At 41.5% G+C, this 26000-nt stretch overlaps 1 protein-coding gene across 3 annotated transcripts in view; it reads right to left on the bottom strand.

The window, feature by feature from the left end:
* CFAP61 (cilia and flagella associated protein 61) overlaps positions 1 to 26000 on the bottom strand; it is a 279904-nt gene that overhangs the window by 77431 nt on the left and 176473 nt on the right. For all 3 annotated transcript variants that reach the window (XM_019462387.2, XM_019462391.2, XM_053890470.1), the window contains 3 exons: positions 21073 to 21171; positions 14836 to 15004; positions 5577 to 5751 (listed from right to left, as the gene is read on the bottom strand). In XM_019462387.2, coding sequence (XP_019317932.2) covers positions 5577 to 5751; positions 14836 to 15004; positions 21073 to 21171 — 443 coding nt within the window. The remainder of the gene's footprint in view (positions 1 to 5576; positions 5752 to 14835; positions 15005 to 21072; positions 21172 to 26000) is intronic.

Here is a 26000-nt window from a genome sequence, read left to right as displayed (position 1 = left end):
TATTTATCTCCTCTAGAAGCTAGACATTTTACTAATATTTAAAAGGAACATGGCTTTAGAGAAATTAAATACTTAAGTTGATCTCCCTGTTAAGCTCAAAAAACAAAATATGGTCTTAATTTTCTTAGACACAGATTTGCCCTAAGAGTAAGGGAACAGCCTTTTTAAATAATTTTTTTCAATAGATGCTAAAATAGTATTTTATTCTTTTGAACTGAGTGCTTTAATTTTAATCACCTAGAAGGTATGCATTTCATAGTCATGCTCAATATTCTAAAGATGAAGATTCTCCAGAAAACCATCTTCTGAAATGAAGACAAGGAAGGGATTTCCTGGTTTGGCCTTAAAATCACATCTCAATGTATGCATACAGTCTGTATTAGAAATCAATTCAAGATTTATGCACACAGATATTAATTTGAATTTTTCTTCCTAGTTATTATGGTTAAGGCCAGAGAAAACAAAAACTATATGCTAAATTTTATAATTTATGTATTTTAATTATGTCTATGTATATTTACATATTCCATTGTATTTTAATGAAGAATTATATTTCCTTTTTCCACTTCAAAAGAGACATAGTGTGATTATGTATGACCTCATTCATCCTCAGAACAGCCCCAAGAGATTGTATGTTCTCCAGAAAACAGAGGACAAAGGGGCTAAAGGACCCAGCTCCACATCACACAGCAGGTAGATGTTTCAGCAGAACTCAGACCTCCTGAGTCTGGTTTTGGACTCACACCACTACACTATATTTGCAGATGGATATGTAATAAATTCCTTAAAAAATACTCTAATTGGCATTTAATCTGTGTAATGAACTTTAGCAAATAACTAGATAAATTAAAGAATTTAAAATAGATATCACAGAATATTAGTAAACTATGAAATAAACATTCACTTAAAAACCATATCACATCCATGAATAGATCAGAGACTGTTCTTTTTATTTTTTATACGTCAAAGCCTAAGATTTCCATGACCCAAGCCTGACCTGTCTCATTTTGTTCTGCCAAATTAAAAGGGAAGACTATATTAGATATAACATACCAAAGGCTTTGCTTGGTGATTCATGCACTGGAATTTTAATGTTATACTTTTCCTAACAAACATGCTTTTAATAAGGCAGTAAACTGCATTTAGCTAAAGATGAAAATAATTGATCCATTTCGGGCCATTAAGGCCATTTTATTTATTTATTTTTTTTTACTTTACTTTCATCTTACTTTTCATTTTCATGGAAAGTACAGAGGTAATAGCAGATGAATTTCAATTAGTTTCAATTAATGCCATAAACCGTTATAATGTATTAGGTTGCCCGGTTCTATCTGAACCCCCACCCCCCACCCCCCACCCCCCACCCCCGGGGCAGAACCCTCCAGGTTTTGTTTGCCTTTGAAAGCAGCGTTTGAGCTGGTGATGTCAGCTATTCTCCACGATACTGGAGCAGTTCTGATCATTTAGGATAATTTACATCTATAAAAACCTATCCAACTCTAGAGCCCAGAAAACAATGCCCTTCATTCTGGGCTAATTCCATCACAGAACAATCATTTCTCCTTTGGCAGCCGAAGCAGGCAGGATAAAACAGAGAATGGGGGCGGGTGTGGGGGGGACAGTGGTGATGCTTTGAGGCTGTATCTGTATGGTTTTAATGGGCAGAAATTCCGGAACTGACTTCCTCCCAGTGGCCATCCATTGCTTCTCATACCCAGCATCCACCTGTCCTTCTAGAACAATTTCCCCACCATCCTCAACAAACAAGCCCTTCCCCTCAAGTGCCTGTACTTCAGCTAAGTTAGGCCTGGCATGTCCCAGGATTCCATGTGTGATTGCCGGATGGACATGTGACCCAATCATAGCCACAGAGACACAGGAGATTTTTTTTTCTCAGACTTTTTGTAGGAAGAGCTCTGTTCTCAGCTCTTTCCTGCTAACCCCATCCTGAGCTATTGAGAAAGGGAGAAATTAGCACTGACTATCATGAAAAAAGCTAACTATCATGAAAGATGTCCACATTCTTCCTGGTGTCATTATGGTGACATGAAGAGGAAAAAGGGCTGGCAGGTGGAGTGATAGCAGTAGGTACACAAACGCAGCCCTGCTCATTTTTCATGAAGTGCCAGGCTTCTAGTTTCTAGCTTCAAATATCATCATCCCATAACTGTCTTTGGTATAAGCCAGAAGTGGCTGCACCAGCCCTCACCTGCCACGGCCACCCCCCTCCAACGGGTTATGCAGTCTTCTCCAACCCGGTCTTTCTGGATTGCTTTCTCTCTACTAGATGGGAGGTTCACCTTCCTGAAGTGCTGTTTGGTGCACTGGTTATCCCTTTTCACTAGTTCCCCAACCCCTAAAAAGTCACCAGTTAAACCCAGACATGGCTGGGCCCTGAGGTCCTCCACCTGCCAATCCACTTTCATTTCCCACTGCTGCCCTTCAAGGGTCTGCCCAGTGCAATTCAAGCACCCCCAACCTGTCTGTTTACTTCTCCTGCTCTTCTTTAAGGCTGAGCCCAATCCTCCTTTTCCAAACTTCAGTTTTCAGGGCTCTCATTAAGGACATAGTGCCTGTCTATAAATGGACCAGCCCCCGGTGTACGTGGATCCCCATTTAAAAAAAATTTTTTTTTAGTTTATTTACTTTTTTTTTTAAGAGACAGAGAGAGAGCAAGAGCAAAAGAGGGGCAGAGAGAGGGGGAGAGGGAGAATCCCAAGCAGGCTCTGCACCATCAGGTTAAAGCCGGATGCACGGCTTGAACTCATGAACCAGGAGATCATGACCAGAGCCAAAACCAAGAATCGAACACTTAACCTACTGAGCTACCCAGCCATCTCTGATTTTTTGTGCAGATGGTGTCCTAGACTGTGCTATCACCAGGGGCTGAGATTACAGCCTTGGGAACCTTCTGTGCATAGCAATAACCCCATCACATGTAGCAGTAGTAACAGCAATGCTAATAGAAGCCTGTATTACCGAATTCTCACTGTGTATGAGACACTATCCTGAGTTGGACATGTAATATTATCTTATTTATCTCATTTAATTCTCACAGCAACCCATGTGAGGAAGACATTATCTGGAATGGGACTAATCAAATTCAAGTCTGAATAGGACTCTAATTGTGGAAAACTACAAAGAGAAAGCTTCCTTCAGGCAGGAGGTTAGCATTTTTCATTCTAACTTTTCTTTCACGAAAAGTCATTGGAAAAGGAGCACCACACAGAGTTGAATTAATCTGGCTGGGCTGGGTTTCTCAGATATCTCTGGAGCCTGGGCCTAGCATCTGATTGTTATGAGCATCTACTAGAGACATGCCCTAGGAGTGTCATTAGCACAAGACCTGGGAAAATAACCTACGTTTAAGACAATAAGTGAATTTCTACATACTTCTTATCTTGGCAGTTCAATGGACAAAAGCAGGCACTCAGAGGGGTTGTATGCAGTGGCTGATGGGAGACATTCTTAAATCTTGCAAAAGCATTCATTTCCCTTTAAGTGGGCAGCAGAGTAACACCATCTCTGACAACCAGTCAAGTCATCAGAATAGCACAGATGCTCTTCCCCCATCTGGCAACCAAGAGCACAGAAAAAAAAATTCCATCTGAAGGAGGGCATAGTGTATGTTGTTTTTGGGATTTCTAAATTCTCTGCTACAAACGTTCAACCTCAAGAACTTGCATTGTCACTTTCAAAGGCCCTTTCTTTGGTCAAAATGCTCCTTACTTCTAACATCCAAAATAGGCAGCTGTTTGAAGTTAAAACACTGCTTTTATAACACGATCGGGCAAAGTCCTAAAATAAAACACACTGGGTATTTTGTATTGAGCCATGGACTCTTGTGCTTTCAGGGAGTGTAAGTTACAATTTGAGGTCAGACTTGACAAAATGGTAATGACCTGTCACAAATTATATGCACAAAAGCAGGTTCTGCAAACTATGGCTCATCACCTATTTTTGTAAATAAAGTTTTATTGTAACACAGCCTTGCCCATTTATTTGTGTTCTGTCTTTCTTGCTGCAATGGCAGAACTGAGTGGATGGGAAAGAGACCATATGGCCTGCAAAGTCAAATATATTTGCTATCTGAACATTTATAGCAAAAGTTTGCTGATGTCCAAATTAAGAATTCCTTAAGTCTATGTAGGTCACAGGGTAGTGATTAAAAAAATGACTAAAATGTTAAAACAGGTTTAAACACATACTGATGCAAAATCTAAAATAATACCAAGTTATGAGGCAAATATGAAAATAGTTTGACATGTTTTAAATCTAGGTCCCTAGTGTATATCTATATATTCCACCTTTGCCCAAAGGTGCCACACCCACTTGGTTTTGTGGGTTACCTTAGCCCAACTTTTAGGTTACATGACATATTTCAGACCCCAGAAAAATACAGAAAGCTTCCAAAAAACACTTGGTGAGACTAGCATACCCTTAATTCCCAAAAATGGACAAATAAAGCTTATATGAGAAACTGCAGGCCAATCTCACTTATGAATTTAGATCAAATAACCTATAAAAAATTAGCAAATTGAATCCAGCAATGTTTTGAATGTCACTTGATACCTATTTTTTTATTTTTAATGGAGTAAATGTAGTAACTTAACAAAAAGTTAATTAATGCCTAAATCTTCCACCAAAAATCATAAGAAACTCTTTAATTTTAATATATTAACTATAATAATATTATAAATTGTATTTAAATAAGTACACTAAATAAATTATTATATTTAACTTTACATCTTGACCCCCATAGTATAGGCACTTTGTGTTTTTTGATATCCCTGGGCTGCACAGAATATCTGGATTAGCATCCCAGGGTGCCACGGGTGGTTGTATAACCCAACCGAGTCACTGTTTTAGGTAAAAACTGAGGGGCCACCCTTCGTCCTTTCCCAAACTTGACTGCCAGGTCTCCATTAAGGACGAGTAGGTAAGCAGGCCCTGTTGTGGTTGTCTTACTAGTCAAACAATTTCAATTTAATCCAAGCAATAGAGAGGGAGATGTTGGAGAAAACACTTTTGAGTGGCAGACGCATTTGTTCAAATGTTTTACTCTCTCATTTTGATTCAGAAAGTGGCACGCAACTTGAATATGTGTGTTTGTGGAAAGGACTGTGCAGACGACACCAAGAAAGAGAACAATGGATCGGGAAGGGAAGAAAAGAGCCCTTCCAACACAGACCTTTCTTTTCCTTCCTAGGTCTTTTCGGCTTCACAAAAGGAGACATATTTTCCATATAATTGCTAAACATGTTTGCTTATTAAATTATTCTTTAATTAGTTAATGATTTTAGCCATGCTTTGCTCTTCGGATATTCATTTTGTGTAATAAAATAATTATAGATAATTAAACTATCTCAAGCCTTTTTCTTTCCCCCAGCAAACACGCTGGGTATCCAAAAATGACAACAAGTTGTAAATTAATCTGGAAAACAAAGCATGACAGATGAATGATTTGGTTGGAATTAATTAGGCACTAATTATACACTGGAACTAGATGAAGGATGAGACTCATTATAAAAATAAAAAGCAATTCTGAAAAAATGCACAGTTACCAACATCCTTACCTTCTGTGACTATGGGGTTGTTCCTTATCCAACGCAGGGCCTTACAGCAATCTTCTTCATCGTTAAGAGTGAAATGATTGCCAGGAACTTGATCAGTGTATCGCTGCTTCCCGCTGCTCGGAATCTCTCTGTTTGTCAGGTGTTGACTAATATCAGCCCCTGTAGGGCATGGGACCTGAGAGGTATGTTACAGAGAAATGCTTATTTCACTGGTAGTAAGGGAAGCACTGACACAGCAATAAATTAATTAATTAAATTAAATACACATAGAAATGTCCAGTAGAAGTGTGCCTTTTTCAGTCCCGCAATACAATCAGGTTTGAATTTAAAAAATAAAACTAAAACAAAACAGGTGGAATGACCCCTTAGAGACAATTCTCAGAAAGGGTTGCTCTGGTTCTCTGATGCCACATAACAAATTATTCCATACATTCTGTAGATCAGTAATTCAAGCAAGGGCAAGGTGGGCGACAGTTTGTCTCTGTTCTATAATGTTGGAGGCCTCAGCTGGGAAGACTTGTAGGCTGCAGGTGACTTCATGGCTGGGGGCTGATTCATCTGGTGATAAACCATCTCACTCCTCCCCTCTCCCCCCACGAAAACATGCCAGGTATTCAAAAATGACAGCAAGTTGTCATTATATGTCCAGCAATTGATGCTGGCTGTGACTGGGATCTTGGCTGGGGTGTTGGCCAAAACATTACATGCAGCCTCTCCATGTGTCTTGGGCTTCCTCACAACAAGGCATCCGGGTTCCAAGGACATGTGTCCTGAGAGAACCAGTATAAAAAGCTCCATGTTCTTTTCCATCCTAGTCTGGGAAATTGGGCAGTGTCTTTTCCACCATGTTCTATTCATGGGGGTCATCATAAAAGCCTGGCCAGGATCAGGCAGAGGAACCCACGATCCATCTCTTCATGTAGGCGTGGCATGGCCAAGGAAGAACACAGCACAGGGAATGGGATCTGACATAGCCATTTTCGGCAAAAGCAATTTGCACAGAAGCAATTATATCAGGGGTTGAAATCCAAGTGCATAGAGGTGCTAGGCAGAAAAGAAAATGAGGGAAGTGGACTACTATACACTTATGAAAACTACAGAATTATTCTTCACTTTGTCAGAGAAATACTCTTTCTCTCCCTCTCCTTTCACCTCTCTCCCTCCCTCCCTTTCTCTATTTCTCTCTCTCCCTCCCTCCCTCTCTCCCTCTCCTTCTCTCTGTCTCTGTCCGAACACAGAACCCTCCCAGTATAACTTCTGTTCTCTCACTTTTGACACAGACATGAGTGGAAGCAGACACTTTCCTCTAGTATAAGGAAAGCGACAGTGAGAACATAATAAAAGATGACACTTGTCTTCAGTGTCAAGGATACTGTGGCAGACTTGAAGGCCCATGCCCTGGCCAGAGTTTGGCCACAACTCAATTCTATCCAGTTGGTGCCAGAGTAGAGCATGGGTTCAGTGTGGCCAGATCTGATTTCTCAAGAAATGCCAGACACTTTTCTTTTACCTGTGGACTCTTGATTTCTTCAATATTTTGTTTCAAATTAGAATCAAACAAATGCCCTTGTGAAAGCCAAGTACAATAGCACAGTGGCATGAGTTTGCCCAGTGGGCCAGCATTTCACCCCTCTGATTTTTATTTGGCAACCAGGTGAGATTAAGTGGAAGATAATGAGACCGGAATCAGTAGCAAGATTCAAAGGCAATGGAAGGTCTCTGATAGAAGACCTGTACCAGCTGCCTTGCATATTCGTGATATAAGGCCCATGGGCTGTGAGTCAGGGATCGTTATACAGCAATGATGGGCAAAAAGTTCACCTGCAGTAGATGCTAATGTGGGTGCAGAGAAAGTTCTCCCACCCTTGACAAGTGCAGAAAATGCCTTTTATATGGGGTAGGGGTAAATACTGGCTAGTATTTGAATAAATGGGGTTTCACTAAACCTCAGGTAACATTTAGGAAACTTTTTGGTTCTATCCTTCCTCAATATAAATGGTAAATAAGCCTTGTACCTTACTGTGATGCATTTAATTGATTTTCAAACTGAATTAAATTAACTTAATAAACAAACAATTTGTTTTAGTATTTATTTTTGGGGGAGAGTGCAAGTAGGGGAGAGGCAGAGAGAGGGAGACAGAAGATCTGAAGAGGGCTCTGTGCTGACAGGCTGACATCAGCAAGGCCAATGGGGGGCTCGAACTCATGAGCCGCGAGATCATGACCTGAGTTGAAGTCAGACGTTTAACCAACTAAGCCACTCAGGTGTCCCAAAAAACAATCAATTTTTAAAGCTGGATTTACTTTCTCTATAAAGAACCTGCAGTAAAATTATATTTAGTAAAAAAGAACAATTCAGGAAGTAGTGGTCATTTACTGCAACTACAATTGTGGAGGTAAACTTTTCTTCTTAGCAATATAGCTTGCTTAGCAAATCACAGCAAATTTTGGCATTTTTATATTCACAGGTAGTATGAAGCAGTCCACAGTCCAATCATCTGGTAAATGATTTACAGTGCATAATATTGAATGCCATGCTCTGTAGGTTAGAAACCTCACCAGAACTCCAATGAGCACTGTCGTATAAAAGAAAATAAAATTTAGGTAACAGTACACCCATTTAGTACCCCATGCTTTAATGAATCGGGGAAAGTCCTTTGCAGAAAGTGGTAGGGCTAAAGAACAAATTGAGAACTATTCAATTTATAAAGCTTTCAATGAGTTACTATCCCCAAATAGTAAGTTCTTAGATGAAAAAAACAAGGAAGGGAGAGGGGAAAAGAACAAGTTCCAAAATGAAAATCAGCTTACCTACTGTGATTCTAAAATGTAACGGCATTCTGATAACCTGTATTATTCTTGTGTGCACTTACGTGTGTGGGATCATTTTTTCACAAGATCAGAAAAATTAAAGGAAAATTAAGGGGATAATGTATTTTTCATATTCACGCAATGGCATTTTCACAAAGTAGGCAAAACCAAAGCTAGGATTTTAAATCCCAAGGCCAATTAATTTGTCCACACAGACTTCAGCAGAGCTTAATAAATGAAAAAAGATCTATGGGAAAAAAAATCCTATTACATCATCAAAGTAAGGGAGAGAGTCAAGTTTAATAGGAGAGCATGGGTGTATTTCACCATCCCCACTGGAATGTTCTGCCATTAACTAAACTGCCACTAGTGACTGGAGAGTACGGACAACTTTTCGATCCTTCTGTCAGATTGAACAGCCCAGCATCGCTGACTGGTGGGAGCCCCTCCTGACGGTATTGTGGAGCCACTTACCAGACCCGATTAGCTTTTCTCCAGATAGTTTTAATGAGAGAAAGAAACTCAATTTGACTCTAACTCTAAACATTAAGTTCTAGAATTTCTGTGTTGTAAGGATTTTTAAAAGCCACCAAGTGCAATTTCTGGATCATATCAGTGAGAGAGGGAGGGCAGGGAGGGGAAAGGGGAGGAAAGAGACAGAGAAAGAGGGAGAGAGAAGAGAGACAAGGGCAATGGTGAAGAACTCAGTCTGGAGCCTGGGTCTAAATCCTGGCGTGTCACTTTGTCGTCGCCTGACCCTAGACAAATCACCTCAGTTTCACTGCACCTTGGCTCCCTCATCCATAAAATGGGGAAGAAAGCAGCATGGACCTTGGAGATTTCCTGCAAGGACTACAGCAGTTAACACACACAGCAGTCCCTCGACCTCCGTCAGGTGTTCCTACCGCCTTATGAGGGCCCCGCCAGGGCATGCTCATGTCTCCTGGGCCGGACATTCCCCCTTGGAGGAGACCCTGACTCTTAGGAAGTTGTTTGGTAGGGTGAATAAGCACTGTATTCCCATCACTTCTGGTGGTCTGTCTTCAATCAGCTTCCTGAGGCCATGACATTCAATTCTGATCTGTTTTCTGCATGTACATACCCTTCGAGTATTTGAGGACAGCAATCCTGAATCTTCACCTCTGTGGCTCAACATCTGGGGTGACTTCAAGTCTCTGGATGTGGTTCAGCTTGTTTTTTCCTGTCTTAAACGTGACTGCAAGAAGCAAACACTCCAGGGGCACCTCTGTTTTTGTGATGTATTCTTTCACACGATCATGTTCCGCACGTAACAAGCTCATCACCTCTGTATTGTTGTCACGAATTGTGCCCTTTGTCAACATTAATGCTTTTCTTTCTCCAATTAATTCCGCTTTGTTGGATACTAATATTGCTGCTGCTTCTGACAGCTGTTGAATTTGTGTGGCACCTTTTGCTGGTGCGCTTCTAACATTTCATTTTGAAACTTTGGATGTCATTTTGTTTTGGTAGTTCTCTTGTATTTTGAATTTGGTGCAAACACAGAGCCTTGCTCTTGTAACAGCGCAGTTTAAAACCATGGCATTCACTGTTGCGACTGTTGTTTTTCTCAATGCCATTCTGGTTTATCCTTGTTTAAAGCACTGTGGCTATTTCCTTTGTTTCCTTCCCTGTGGTTACACAAATGATGTTTTCTCCGGTCTTATCTTCTCCCGGGTTTGGAAGGCGGATTTACTCGTGCTGTTCAAAAGCATTCATTACATTATTCCTTCTATATGTAAGAGTCAAGACCAAAATATTACCTTTGGTTTTCCCCATTTAAGAGAATTCCTATTTCTCCCTGGCCACCTCTCCCTATTTTCGAACAACTTGGTTCTTGATTAGATTTAGATGAAGTTTCAGTGTTACCTACTTTGCATTTATTCTCAGACTTATAAGCTTTTGAATTGTTTGGTGCTTGCCAATTACCTTTTTAGACTATCATAAAGTTCTAAATTTTCCTTTCTGCCTTAGTTATTCAGAATACACACTAAAGAACACGGAAGATCATTCTTCTGAGGCCTCACAGACAAAACAACAGCTTTTTGCTGTCTTCAAATAGGAGAGACGTGGGTGCACATATACTTACTGAACTGCCATATTTTCTTCAAAATACTGTGTGGCTAGTTTCATGTTTTTATGCCATTTTATCCTAGAAGGGGAATTTTGGGTGCTTGTCTTATTTTTGTTCTTGAGGGGTGGTGGTGGTGGTGGTGGTGGTGGTGGTGGTGGTGGTGGTGGTGATCTGTTGTTTTTCTCTTGAAATGTGTTCATATTTTTCCCCTATCATTGTTGAAGAACTAAAATTGCATCAGAATATAACTAGGTGAGTAAATTTTTCTTTGATTTTGCCTGGAATGGGCTCAACTGGACAATATGGTATTTAGGTAAGGAAAATTCTCTGCTAGCATGTCTCTGTTGTATCTATTCCATTCATCACAGCCTCTTCTTTGGAAAAACCAGTGATCTATATGTTGCCTCCGTGTTGATCACACCTTCTCGTGTCTTGAGCCAAATGTATCCTTTACCCTTTGCCCTTTGCCCTCTGCCCTCCAGGGGAGCTTTGCGCTTTGTTTTCAGCATCAAACATTGTTCAGTAGCAGTTCTCTCTCTTGACAGGGATTGGATTTCAATCCTTTCTTACCCATCTTCCTTTTCATCTAATTCTGTAGCCTACTCAGCTCAGCTTTTGCTCTTCTGATGGCTTCAGCTCCCATTTCAGAGTCTGGCTGATCAAACTGTACTGAAGATGATGAATAGTTTTCTGCAGTGTGTGTGTGCATGCATGCATGTGTGTGCGTGTGTGTGTGTGACTCCTGGAATATTGTCAAGAGTATGTTCTTTCTCTGATTTTTCCAGATGTTGTTCCCTTTCCCTTACCCTATGTTATCCTTTTGTTTCAGGTGCCTTTTGCTAAGCAACAAACTCACACCAAAACTAAGTGGTTCAAACAACCACCATTTTATTACTTTTCATGATTTCATGGGCCAGAAATTTGGGTAGGGTTTGGCTGGGAAATTCCTTTATTCCATGTGTTAGCAACAGAAGTCACTTGGTGATATTTAGCTGGTGGAGCATCCAAGATGGCTTCACTCATATGTCTGGTGCTTTGTCAGGGATGGCTGGAAGGCTGGGTTCATCCGAAACTGCCAACTGGAGAACCCAGGTGTGGCATGTCCAATCACAGGGTGAGTATCTGGACTTATTTGGCCTTTCGGGGCTCCAGGAGCCACTGTTCTCACAAACAAGGAGACACTGCCTGGCCCCTGACCCAGCCCCAGAAGTCACACCACATCACTTCCCTTGTATTGTATCTGTCAAGACAGTCACAAGTCTGCCCAGGTTCAAGGGGAGGAAATGCAGACCCCATCTCTTGGCATGTTATTTTCCCCTTTAATCATCCCCAAGCACAGTGAGGTCTCTTCATGATAACTGCTCATCTATGACATTGGGGAGGTCTTACGTCCGAAGAGGCAAAGTGGTGTCTGTAGCTCTTTTCAGCTGTTTATAGCAGGCTCTCACCTGCAGCTGCACCGTACTAGATGCCAGGCTCTTATTTACCCCATCAAGGATGTAATTAGCCTCTGTGAAGACCACATCATGTTGCTGACCACATCAAGCTCAATATAACTAACATCCCCAACTTACTCTCTCACCTGGTGGGATGTTCTTGCCCCACCTGCTGGCTTCTAGTGAGAATCACCCCTTTAAGAGTCCCTGCAAGTGGACACATTTTTACTCTTTCTCTTGTTGAGAAGACCCAAAACCAGGCATGGGGAGGTGGTCTCTCCATGGCTCTCCATGCGCCATGGAGAGTTGCCCAGGACCTCAGGTGTAAGCTATCCCAGAACTTGTCAATGGGCACCAGCATGTGCCAATCAAAAGAACCCAATCTATAGATAGGGTGGGGAAGGGAGTTAGTTAGAGGGTACTGAATATGATTCGTCTTCCAAAATGGAAAGGTCATAGATAATGTCAGGAGTTGACAGATCAAAGATAAAACTTCTATAAACACATTATTTGGAGTTCTGGGGGTAATCACCGAGGAACTAACAACAGAAATGCCTCAAAGTGGTTATCCCTAGAGAGAGAGGACTTGGAAGGAGAGACCAGCCTGCCTCACACGCAGTCCCAAGGCACAATTTAATCTTTTACCCTGTGCATGGATTTTATGATGAAAAATTAAATGATAAGTATTTGGATATCAAAAATATTGCATAATATTTTAGAATGACACATGCCACTTAAAGTTCTATTTAGAGGTTCAAGTTTGTAATGATATTTTATAACAGTTATCTTCTTGCTTTGGAGTTAAGCTTTATTTTCATCATTTCAATTTATTTCTAAATCACAAAATTGGGACAAAACAACAAGAGAGTTAAAGAGAAGGAAACAGGAAAATAAAAAAGAACTGGAAGCCCTCCACAGTGAATTCAGCAGCCTTTTTTTGTATCACTCTATGTACCTTTAATTTTTATGTCCTTCTGGAAAAATTAAATCGGAACTCCCTTTATCACTTCTTCATTTCATTTTTCCCATTGTAAAAAGGGCAAGAGCTTAACGTGCCACAGACTAAAGCTGTAGGGGCAGCTGGACACACATGGGCAGAAGCCCGAGTCTCTGGACAGCTGGCCGGGTCTTCCACTCACATTTTCCAAAGTCCACGGTCCCAGGCAGCAGCTGGAACTCGGTGGGGCAGGTGAGGGGGACAGGCAAGTTGAGGGGTGCATGATGTTTTCTTCTGATTTAATGTTTAAAAAGAGGAATACTTAAGTATCAAAATAAAGTATTCCTCCAGTTTGTGTTTATCCTTTAGCCAGAAAAAAAAAAATCCTTTTCTACACTGTGAGAACTGGATGTCTTTAGTAGCAGCAGTAGTAGTGGTGGTCATAGGAGGAGGAGGAGCAGGATGAAAAGAATAAAAGCAATTACTCAGAGGATGATCCATATTCAGTGTGGCCTGCTCACTAGCAGCACCAGCCTCACCCTGAAGCTTGTTAAAACTGCAGCATATCAGCAGCCCCCATCCCCTGATCAGAAACTGCATTTTAATGAGATGCACAGGGGCTGTGTGTGCACATTATGGTTTAAGAAGTGCTACTCTAAGGTACAGATTAGAGATTCTAGGTCAAGAAACTTCAAGTCCTGGTTCTCAGCCTTAGCTTAGAACCATCTAGAGCTTTAAAAAATGCTGATCGCTGGGCTCCACCCCAGAATAATTAAAGCACAGATTCTGGGGGTGGGGTCTAGGCATGGGTATATTTCAAGTGTCCCAGGTGACATCAATGTGTGGCCAAGGCTTGGAACATTGAGTGATGCTGGGAGTTGCTCAGCTGTCTGTCCCCCACCACGTGCTGCCTCCTCCTGGCTGGGCTCTATAAAGAAAACCTACACATAGTTCCCCTTGTCAAATCCACAATCATTCACAAAATGTCCTAAGACAGTACCAGATAAAACATGGCAGTGCCTGGGGTGGGGGTGGATTACTCCATACTTGTCAGAAACAAACCCACCGTGGGAAGGCTTATCCAGGTTCCTGGGAGAAAATGTAATTAAAAGATCCCATCTGTGAGGGCACTTGTGTGGCTCAGTTGGTTAAGCATCCGACTTTGGCTCAGGTCATGATCTCGTGGTTTGTGGGTTCGAGCCCTGCGCCAGACTCGCTGCTGTCAATGCAGAGCCCACTTCAGATCCTCTGTCCCCCTCTCTGCCCCTCCCCTGCTTGTGCTCCCTCAAAAATAATTTTAAAAAACATTAAAAAAAAGACACCATCTTTGAGTTACAAAGTAAATTGCTTTTCATTAAAGAAATGTCCTATTTTTGTGAACTACATCAAATGCTAATGCTTGTTGCAAAGAATGAATATTAAAATTTGCTTCCCTAAGACATTGAACAGCTTCAGTTGTATCCAGCAATGCTTTCCTCAAATGTGGTTTGAGGATTTAATCCAAATGGAAAGCACGGTCACTGGGTAGTCAATCAGTCACATTTCCTAGTTTTATAACTGAGAGACAAAATAAAATAAGGGTTGACAGAAGGTGCGCATGTTTCAAATACTTTTGCATGAGCCCGTCACCACCGCCAAATGTTAGCCTCTTGAGGCATAAATTAATTTACCACAAATGCATGCCGGGTTGTGTCTGGATTCTGCTCTGGTGAGCAGTAAGTGTTAGACTTTTGGACAACAGCTTAAAGAATGACATTTCTCCTACTTGCTGTGATTTTTACCCTTGAGCAGAATGTTTTTCTTGGAATGGATTTCCAGGAGGGGTTTCGGACACAATTCTGGTCATGTGTGCAGGCCTTGTGGGCACTTTTATGAATAGAGTGGCAGCTGTCCTGGTAGGAAGGCATGCTCTTAACCCCTAGAACGTGTGCCCCAGTAAACGCATTAACCATCAATCACTAAGATCTCCGTGTGCGGCCTCACCTGGTACTGCTGTCCGGTGCAGAGGATGAGGTGGTCATAGAGCACGATTTCCTCTTTGGAAACTACCACATGCTTGGCTACTCGGTCTATGGCAGTCATTCTACCAACCACCACATTGACCCAGGAGCACAGTGACATCAACGCATAATCTTTATCATTAAAACAGTGGCTGCAAAGAGAGAGGCTCCGTCAGTGACATTTGAGCAGCTGACAGTGGGCATTAATTAGACATCTGGTGAGCTGGTTCAAGTCCCCTCGTGGGCCAAGTCTGTGCTCTTGATGTGACTTTACTAGGACCGTGGCTAGATACTGGATTTTTCATTATGAGACAGTCACAAACTGACATCTTCCCATTAAAGCTAAATCGTTCCAGCTGGCATAGGCCAGTCCACAACAGGGAGGGTGACTGTGTGTGTGTGCGAGTGCCTCTGTGAAATCATTAACGTACACTCTTTCTTCTGCTTCTATTTCATGGTGGGTGTAAACTTACTTTAGCTGTTGAGTTATCATATTGACCACAGACTCAAAGGGAAAGAGGAAGAAGAAAGTGACATTGTGGAGGATTCCCAAAGGCAGGGGTCAAGGTCCTGAATATTGAGACCCCTTCATATTTGCTAATGTTTACAGTAAATGACTCATTCTTAAAATTAGTGTATGGATTCAGGCCAAAACAACTACACATTTTATTTAGAGAAGATGTCAATTAGGGAGTTAGGTTTGCAGTGAGTACAGTCCCTGGAGACTTTTGGGATTTGCTCTATAGGGCAAAGGTGATTTACGGGGAACTAGTAGTTCTGCAAACAGTGGGTCCAAGGTGGACAGGTTTTCTTTTCTAGTTTGAGCACTCTAGTGTGAGAAAAGTGGAGTCTTGGTAGATTTGGGTTTAAAGAGTTCTCTGAGGATGGTTTCCAGAATTTTCTGAAAGCTCTGACCTCATGCACGTGACCTTTTAATGATTCTGTTCTGAAGACCCAGAGTGTAGGGTGGCAGAACAGTATGTGTTTCATTCAAAAAAAAATTTTTTTTTAATGTTTATTTTTGAGAGAGATAGAGACCAAGTATAAGTGAGGGAGGGGCAGAGAGAGAGGGAGACACAGAGTCCAAAGCAGGCTCCAGGCTCCACACCGTCAGCACAGAGCCCAATGCGGGGCTCGAACTCACAAACCATGAGATCATGACCTGAGCCGAAACCATATGCTCAACAGACTGAGCCACCCAGGCACCCCAGTACGTGTTTCACTTAAATCAAGGCTTAACTGAGTCATGGTGTGTGTCCCAGTGCGACTGGACCCTGGGGACTCTGCATGACCTTTCAATAGTTCAGTTTCTTCACCTCTGAGCAGGAGGTGACTGGCTTATTCATTGTACAGGACAAACCTGAGAAGGTAAAAGATGCTGTTTTGTCAGTTGCGATGTGTACATAAAGGGTATTATTCTAAATAATATTAATGATGCATAATCCTGTTTACCCTCCTTGGACGCCAACGGGATTGTGAAGTGGTAACGGGAGAACATTTTTTCTTTTTGATCCATACATGAGTCTGCTCTCACCACACAAAAGGAATTCTCATAATGGATGTGCATTAGACCCTGTTACAAGGGCCTGTGAAATAGAAGGGAGCTCTGAGTTTTGTATCTCTCCATGAAACAACATTTAAAAACAAGAACGTTTCTTTTTAATAAGAAAAGAAAATCAGGGGCTGTCCTGTCCCCGCAATATAACAGAGAATGGGATGAAATTCTCTTAAAAAAAAATCATTTTGGTAGCTTAACAGGAACACATGAAACTCTGTTGATTTCACACATTCATGAGAGACCCACAGAGGACTGCCCTTATTTGCTACACAGTCTCTGCATAATAGGAATGGTACACTGTCAGCCGTCCAAGATGAGGAAAAATTAAATATAGTTAGTGCACAGGGATTAGTCTTATGAGGGTTTGCTCAAAGATAAAAGTTCTCAGGGGAAATCTGGGGAAGGTTAAGACAGTGTTATTTTTAATGACAGCAGGACAGTAGTGTTTATAATGTCAGAATGCATATTTCAGAGTTAAAATCTGAAGTTCTGTCCAGTGGAAATGGCACATGGAACATGGTATTTTGGGGAACCTTTGGAAACATTGGAATATGTGGGGTTCTTGCTTTTATAGTCTGTTACTACATTGAATGATAATAGTCCGTTTAAAGTATCACTGTGTAGGTGATTACAATCCATTCTGGATCTGCTTTACCCATCAGGTAGGTGAAATTAGACATTGGAGACTTATGGTGATACTTTCCCAAAATTGTTTCCTAAGCAGAGGTAATGAGCATTAGGATTCTAACATGGCAGGGACTGCCTCATGGCTTGGTGACAAGAGAAGTATCTCCACTAGAGTTCTCTGTAAAAGAGAGAAAGAACCAAAGAGGAAATATCAATAAAACTTCATGTCTCTCTCTCTCTCTCTCTTTAATGCTTATTTATTTTTGAGAGAGAGAGAGAGAGAGAGAGAGAGAGAGAGAGTAGGAGAGGGGCAGAGAGAGGGAGACACAGAATCTGAAGCATGCTCCAGGCTCTGAGCTATCAGCACAGAGCCCAACGTGGGGCTCAAACTCACAAGCTGTGAGATCATGACCTGAGCTAAAGTTGGACGCTTAACCAACTGAGCCACCCAGGCACCCCAAAACTTCATGTTTCTGAAGTCTCAAGTGAGCTTGACCCTGACTCAAAAATAAAGTGAAAATTTGTCTTCACAGAACATTCTGGAAGCAGGTAATAAGGAGGAGGAAAAAGCAGAAATGCAGGATGGGGAAATTTCTAGAAGGGAACATATGTGTAAAGTGGCCAGCTTGCCCCCAACACCCAGTGGTCAGAAGATTTAGCCCAAAGCTCTAGGTGCAAAATTACAAGCAAACTCCAGGGAGGCAATTACAAGCAGGATAGATCCATGCACTTCATGGAATCAGAACCCTTCAGAACTGGAAAAAAACTTGGAGGCTTTCATAAAGGATTTATTGTGACACTCTCTGAAGAAGGAGCATCACAATTAACGTTCACTATTCAGGGCTGATTGTCCAATTAGTGGATTTCTCCTGCTTCCTGTTTCTCCTTTCCTCCCACTGCCTTCCTCTCTGCTGTATCCTGGCATGTCATTAGCACCTCTACAAGACACTGGACTGGGAAGGGTGAGGACACACAAAATGGCTATTCAAAAATTAGTAACAGCAATAATCAAAACACTGGTTACGGCAAAGTTCGAAGTTTGTATTTAGAATGAGGAATTTAAATTATGAAATTTATGGATGTCAATGCAATAGTTATTCTTAAACTCCATGACAGAGGTGCTTAAGCAGCCGACTTTGGCTCAGGTCATGATCTCGTGGTTTGTGAGTTCAAGCCCCCAGTCAGGCAGAGCCTGGAGCCTGCTTCTGATTCTATGTCTCCCTCTCTCTGCTCCTCCCCTGTTCAAGCTCTCTCTTTCTCTCAAAAATAAATAAACATTAAAAAAAATTTTAAACTCCATGACGGAGATAATTTCCTTTATTGAGGTAGGAGGACCTTTTGAAAGGCAACATCCTGTTTGTGTTTCAATTTCTGGTTTCTAAGAATTACGGTAACATGCAGTTACCCACCCAGAGGCATCTGGCTGTCTTGTTTAGTCCCAACTATGTAACCTGATTGAGAGGGCTTTTGCAGGTGCCTTTAGATGCAACCTGCATCCACTTGACATTATTTATTGAGCACCTACTATGTGCCAAGCACTGTCCCAGATGTCAGGGACACATTGGTTAACAAAAAAATGCCTGCCCTTGTAGAGTTTACATTGTAGGTTAAGGATTCAGAATATGAAAAATAAAAGCAATTTTGAAAGGAAAATTAGATAATATTTAGAAGAAATTCAGTAGCAAGAAAAAAATAGAGCAGAGGAAGGACTGCAGTGTGTTGGGAGTGTTAGTTGCAAATGAATGGGTGGCCAGGGTAGGTCTCATTGAAAAGTTAACATTTAAACAAAGACTTTGAAAAAGAAAAGCAAAAACTCCAAGGTGGAGACCTTCCAGCTGTGTTTCACGAACAAAGAGGAGACTGTAGTGGTTACATTGGGGAGAACAAGGGCAAAAATGGTCAAAGATGAAGTCAGAGAAGTAAGCAGACAGGGATGGATTGTAGGTGGGAACATTCTAGAAGTTTCTATGAAGATGGAAATGTTCTGTAGCCGTGCTGTCTCATATGGCAGCTATTGGCCACATGTAGCTATCTGATCACTTCACAGATGGCTAATGTAATTGAGAGGCAGAATTTTTAATCTCATTTAACTTTACTGAAGTTCAATTTAAATAGTCCTGTGTGGCTAGTAGCCATCACATTGGTCAGTACAGTTCCAGGCTGTTCGGTAGTTGACATGATCTGATTCAAATTTTTGTGGCATTGCTCTGCTTTTGTGTTGAGAATGTGGAGAGGCGAGGACAGAAGCAGGGTCACCAGGTGACTTCCCATCTAGCCACATGCAGATCCCAGGCAGTCACACCAGCACAAAGTCATTTGCTAGCTCTTCTCTCCTGTAGCCTACCTAACATGGGGGTTGACCGAAACCTTTATCAAGCTGACTGAATTAAGTTCCTTGTGAGATGTTAATCAATAAGACCAACATTTCCTGGGAATCATCTAATTTAGAAGAAGGGCAATGAGAAAAAGAGACACACATGTGTTGATCCTCTAGCCCGTATCAGAACTTGCTGTTATAGTAATTTTAACAAAAAACTCCAGCAAGGCTGGCTTATCATCTGCTTTTCACAGTCAAAAACTCCACTCAGAGACATAAAATCCCTTTTGTAATAGGGGAAATCCACCTGAATCTGAATCTGCATCCATCTGGCTAAAAACCCATGACTTTTTTACTGTCCTGATGATATCCTTAAAAAAAAAAAAAAAAAAGAAGTTCACAGTCTCATAAATAAAAGTATTAGGTCAAAATGAGCCTCGTTCTGCTTGCAAGGAAGCTGCTGTTTTTCTCACTGTTTGAAGATCTCTTCATCATGGATTCTAAGATGAACACCCTGAGAAGGAACAATTTCCTTCCTCCTTGTTGGAAAAATTGGGACATTGTTTCTAGAGGCAGGGAGCCTAATAATTCTTGTACCCATGCTTTGCTACAGGAAATTAAAATTAATGGAAGCTGTGTGATAATGAAATGGCATTTTCTAGAACAGATGTTGACAAATAGTGATTCTACTGGGATGCAACCAATGAAGCTTGCCCAGACTGGCAAGAAGGTCGTAGTATGATCAGCCCCTCATGACAAAGGCCCAGGGGGTAGGGGTGGGAGACCCACACCCCAGTGAAATGCCCTGCCTTTATCTCCCAACTCTGAACCTGGGGGGAGTCCCCTGGTCTGAAGCAAATACAGTCACCAAGCTCCCCTGTGCTGTAGTGACACTCTGAAGTCAAGTGCAGGAGGTGGCTGTGTTAGTAGGCTCCATCCCAGCTGTTTAGAAGAGGGCAGACATCTTCTCACAAATACAAAATGGCAGCCCAACTCTTCATTCCCTCATTAACAGGTTTGTACTTGTATCTTCTTTATTATTATTATTTTTTAATGTTTATTTATTTTAGAGAGAGAGCACAAGCTGGGGCAGAGGCCGAGAGAATGAGGGAGACACAGAATCTGAAGCAGGCTCCAGGCTCTGAGCTGTCTGCACAGAGCCCGATGCAGGGCTTGAACTCACAAACTGCAAGATCATGACCTGAGCTGAAGTCGAATGCTTAAGTGACTGAGCCACCCAGATGCCCCTGTACTTGTATCTTCTAAGTGAGTCTGAACCGCGAAAGAAAAGTCTGCCACCCTTCCCTTGCCAGTCTGAAATCTACTACAGCTGACCCTTGAACAACACAGGTTTGAACTGTGTGGCTCCACTTACACATGGACTTTTTTTCAATATATACAGTACAGGACTGTAAACGTATTTTCTCTTCCTTGTGCCTTTCTTAATAACATTTTCTTTTCTCTAGGTAACATACAAAACATGTGTTAATTGACTGTTTATGTTATTGGTGAGGCTTCTGGATAACAATAGGCTACTATTACGGGTTAAGATTTAGGGGAGTCAACAGTCACATGCAGATTTTGGAATGCATGGGGGTCAGAGCTCCTAAACCCCCCACCCTACCATGTGTTGCTCAAGGGTCAACTGTATTTTGCATAGAAATGCACCCAAATGAGGACATTTGGCCTCAGAATGAAAAATCAAATGGAATTCTTACTCGCTTGCTAAAAACTTCCTTTGTTCAGTGCCCAGAAGCCTTTTTCCAGGAAGTCCATGGGTTGAAATCAGGGTGAGATTACTAAACTTCAGGTGAGAGCTGAGGAGAGAGAAGAAAACACACAAAAAAGGAGGTAAAGCTCGACTTGGTGAAGGTTTATTATAATTCAATTTAACCTTACCTTATGTATCATCCAATTGCTGAACTTTTCTTTTCAGCAACTCTTTTTGCACAAACTTTCCAACAGAACTGACCATGTCAATGAAAGGAGGGAGATGGCTCTGGAGCCTCTAACTGCAGAAACGTCCAGAAGCCACAACACCAGCATGGCAGACACCATTTCATTTTTTTTTTTTTAATTGCCTCTCAGGAGGCACCTGGGTTGAGCATCCAACTCCTGATTTTGGCTCAGGTCATGATCCCAGGATCGTGGGATGGAGCCCCGCATCGACATTCCGGGGCTCGAAGCATGTTCATAGGCATCATCATAGGGATTAGTGTTAAAGATAGTTTGTGCTGGAAGTCGGGGGCAGGGTTTTATTATCCTCATTTCATACAGACAAAAATCAAGCTTGGAAACAGGTAATTTGTTCACAGCTGACGCTCATGGGCAGCCGAGCTGGAAGTGAGAGCCATCTCTCTTCTGACCCCCAGCAGTGCCCTCTGCACTCACCTCACTGCCCTCTATAACCAAGTCCTGTGAGTGACATTAAGTAGGACACCCAGGAGCATAAGCAGAGGCTGCTGAAGAACGGATGTGCTTAAGACTCACTCCATGTTTTCCCTTAAGCATTAAAATACTCCTGCTGCAAATTTGCCCTTCAGCTAAAGTCAGCAAAATTTTATGGGTGAGTTGATCTTTTCATAGGATGGTGAGAAAGATATTTTTCTCTAAAATCTCTTCTGAGTTTACACCTCCCCTTCAAGCAACCAAATGCCAAAAAAGAAACCTTCACCAAGTTCGAGGAAAACACCTGCCCTCCTTTCCCATGAGGAAACTGGAAATTTTCCAAATGTGGAAATGCTATCAATTTACTGACAATCTGTTAAGTACCACTACAAGCAGGAGACTTTCGGTAATGGCATGGGCCGGCAATGTAATAAATTCAACGGCACCTGACATTTAAAAACAGCTAAATATTATGAAAGGTTGTGCTCTAGGGTCTCGAAGGATGCATGTCATTTAAGAATGAATATTCTTATCTGATACAAAGAAAACCCAGCACATCTTCTCCTCTAATCATAAGAATAAAATTTTTGAATATGTTCAAATAACATAAAGGTCACAATTAACCCCAGCTACTTAGGGCTCCCAGTCTGCAAATGCACACTGATGACAGGTCTTTAATTTATTTACATTTAATGGAAAGTGCAAAATGCAGCTAATAATACATGTTGATGCTCACATGAAGTTAGAATTTATTTTGGCTTTGGTGCCTATGTGATGGAAATGTGGTTTATGTTATACTAATAATAGTTATACATGGGCATTTTTATAGCTCTCTGTGAACAGGCAGCTTAGTAATTATCCAGCTATATCTTTTACTACAAAAACAATCCCTTTGGCACTGAATAATTTGAATGATCTAACAACATGGATCAAATGACTTCTAAATTGCCAAATTGCCACACTATAATATACTGAATTATGCAATTGTGCAATTAAAGACTTCTCCAAAAGCTTTTGAGTGGGGGGCATTTTCTGGATTTTTATCTGTAAGGGCACCAAACTTTCTACTCCTTTTCTTTAGCCTTAGCCAAATTCCTTATGCACTCTTCACGGTGGCTACTCTGGTCCTTTATCCAATCTTCAAGGTCACTAATTTAACCTTTCTTGTTCTCCCTCCCATCCCCTTTCCTCACTCTCAAGTTAGTACATCTCTCACACCATAAAGAAAACAAAGACGAGCCACCAGGCCTCCCCCCCCCCCCATTTCCCTTATAACCTCCAGAAACATCTATAAGAGCGTTCTTCCATTCCCTCTAATTCAAAAGACAGGTTCTCTCCATTAACACTGTCTTCTCTTCATGTTCCTCTATCTTTCCTATTTTTTTAAGTAGGCTTCACACCCAGTATGGAGCCCAATGCAGGGCTTAAACTCATGACCCAGCGATCAAGACCTGAGCTGAGATCAAGAGTTGGACACCTAACCAACTGAGTCACCCGGGGCACCCTCTCCCTATTTCTATGCCAGCAAATTGTCCTTACAACACTACTTATAAACCTGGAAGTAACCAGTTTATTTGCTGATAGGGTGGAGCCATATAGTCAACAGGGGCCATGGCCTTGCTTATCTGCTACTCTAAGGGGGCTTCCATTCTCAATGTCTCCTCAGGCCCAAGGTGGCTCCTGGAGCTCCAGCCATCATATCCCATATCCACATTACAGGCAGAAGGAAGGAGGAATGGGTGGAAAAGGCTGTCCATTAAGAAGAGACTAAAATCCCTTGTGACTTTTCTGCTTACATTGCCAGAACTCAGGGACACAGCCACATGTAGCAGAAAAGGAGCCTGGAAGATATGGTTTTTCAAAGAGAAATACAGTGTGTTTTTTTTTAAAGAACCATATTACCCAATGTTTTGTTACCAAGGACAAAGTGCAGAATAAATACTGGGAAACAACTAGAAATCTCTACTCATACTGACTCATGGAGGAAGGCTAGGTGGGCTTGGAGAAGGAAATAGGTGGCTGACACCATGTGGTTCAAATGAGAAAAGGCAGATGTATGTGTAGGGTGCTGGGAACTGAAAGGGGAAGGGGGAGTCATCCAGGAGCTAGCAATGGTCGGATGCCATTACTGATGTGAATGGAAGAAATGGTGACAGCTGGGGCCAGGAAGGAGGCCCTACCCAAAAGCTGCAGCCATAGAACATGCTGTCTGGGGCAACATTATCTTCAGGTTCACTCTTATTATTGCTTTTCTCACCAGCTCCTCCTCCTTTGCCCATCTCCCTGCTCACAAGATTCCCAGTATTCATGCCTATCTCCCTGGGTGATGTTATCTACCACCATGACTTCATCTTACGTATTTGCATGAAAGCTTCCTTCTGAGCTCAAAACCCAATTTCCAAGGGCCTATCGGTCCTAATGTGGCTGCTTCACAAGTATCCCCAAATCAGTATGTAGTCCCATTCCATTGCTCCTTTATTTCAGTCAAAGGCATGATCAACTAACCACCTCTCAAGTTAGGAATCTGAGAGCCTACTTCAGACTCCCACCCTCTTTCTCACTTTCCACAACTGGTCACCACGTCCAGCCTCTTTTAAAGTTTATTTATTTATTTTGAGGGAGAGAGATAGCAAATGGGGAAGGGGCAGAGAGAGAGAGAGAGAGAGAGAGAGAGAGAATCCCAAGCAGGCTCCACATCACCAGCACAAAGCTCAATCCCATGAACCTCGAGATCATGACCTGAACTGAAGTCAGATGCTTAACCAACTGAGCCACCCAGGGGACCCGAAAACCTCTTTTTAAATTAAATCCAATCTCAATCGTTCCTAGTTTTAAGTTTCCATGTTTGCTCACCACTTTGATAGTAGCAGAGCAGAGTGGCTAAGACTATGGGCTCAAGAGTCAGATAGCCTCAGTTGGATGCCAGCCTCTAGCATACTAGGTTTCTGACCTTGGGTGAGTGACAAGTTATTTAACCTCTCTGTGCTTCAGTGTCCTAGTCTGTAAAATGGGAATAATAGAACCTAATGCCTTATAGGGGTGCTGTGGGATTAAATGACGGTATCTGTAAAAATGTTTAGAATATTGCCTGCTACATAAAACATTTTAAATGAATAACTATTTAATTAAAGTGATTTAAGATATTAAGTCCAAATTCATGAGCACGGTATATAAGGCCTTTGTATTGGGGACTAAACTAACCTCATTAAACTTCTTGCTATTCAGTGAAGGTTCCCTCTTTCATGCCTTTCTATGAATGTGTCCACTTTTTCCTCCAACCTTGTGTTTTTTTAATTTAATTTTTTAATCTGATTCAGAAACATCCAAATATTTCTTAACTTATAACTATCTAAGAATATTGGTCCAAAATCATAAAGTTTATAATGTGCAGTTTTAGTAGATTTTAGCTCTTCTGAGGGTGACATATGGAGATCAAATGTTTAAGACTTTTAATCTGATGACCAGTGAATATTTTAGAAGTTCCTACAAACAGAACAGTGAGTCACAGGGTACATCTTGGATTTGGGCATACAGTAGACAAAATGGCAGAATAGCAGGACCACAGAGACAACACCGTTCTCAGATCTAGTGGTGTTGGCTTACTGTATATAAACAATACTAACATCACTGTGAGTCCTCTGCTCCAAAATCAAAGGTCACTGTGTCGTGGAAAAAAAAAAAAAGTTCAAGTGAAGTGCTCAAGCCAGTGAAACATTAAACAAGCGCACCTGCATTTTCGCAGCGGATAATTCCAGTGGGGATTTCATGTTGCTGTGGATACAAGGGGAGGAACAGCTCAGAGATACGTGTAAAGCAGGGAGGGATTAGAGTATCCAGGGAAATAAGTAAAAGGTATTGCGTTTCATTCCATGCTTCAGGGGGACAGCTACAAAATTAGGTCTAAACATCCTTATCCTTCAAATAAAGGGGTCACATTGCCAATTTACTGTGAGCATGATAAAAGAAACATAAAACTTTTCATGTTGCTTACCCTTCTGGGCAGTAGAAACCTGTCAGCCTGCCAAGTAAATGCTTATTACTTTTATTTTTAATTTTTTCCTGGCTGGGTTTTTTGGTTTTTTGTGTGTGTGTGTGTGTGGGTTTTTTTTTTTTTTTGGCATAGCAAGGGCAACCAAAGCCAGTGATTTAATTAACTGCTTTCATTAATGCTTTTATTTGAATAGATAATGTAGAGAGAGAAAATAATTATCCCACATCAATCTAAATGTTACAATTTACTAAAATCTCTGCTTTCTGA

This window comes from Panthera pardus, unplaced genomic scaffold, assembly GCF_024362965.1.
Source record: "Panthera pardus isolate Hobbes unplaced genomic scaffold, ASM2436296v1 HiC_scaffold_25, whole genome shotgun sequence".
In the NCBI taxonomy this organism is placed as follows: domain Eukaryota; kingdom Metazoa; phylum Chordata; class Mammalia; order Carnivora; family Felidae; genus Panthera; species Panthera pardus.
This window is presented reverse-complemented; position numbering and strand designations above follow the sequence as displayed.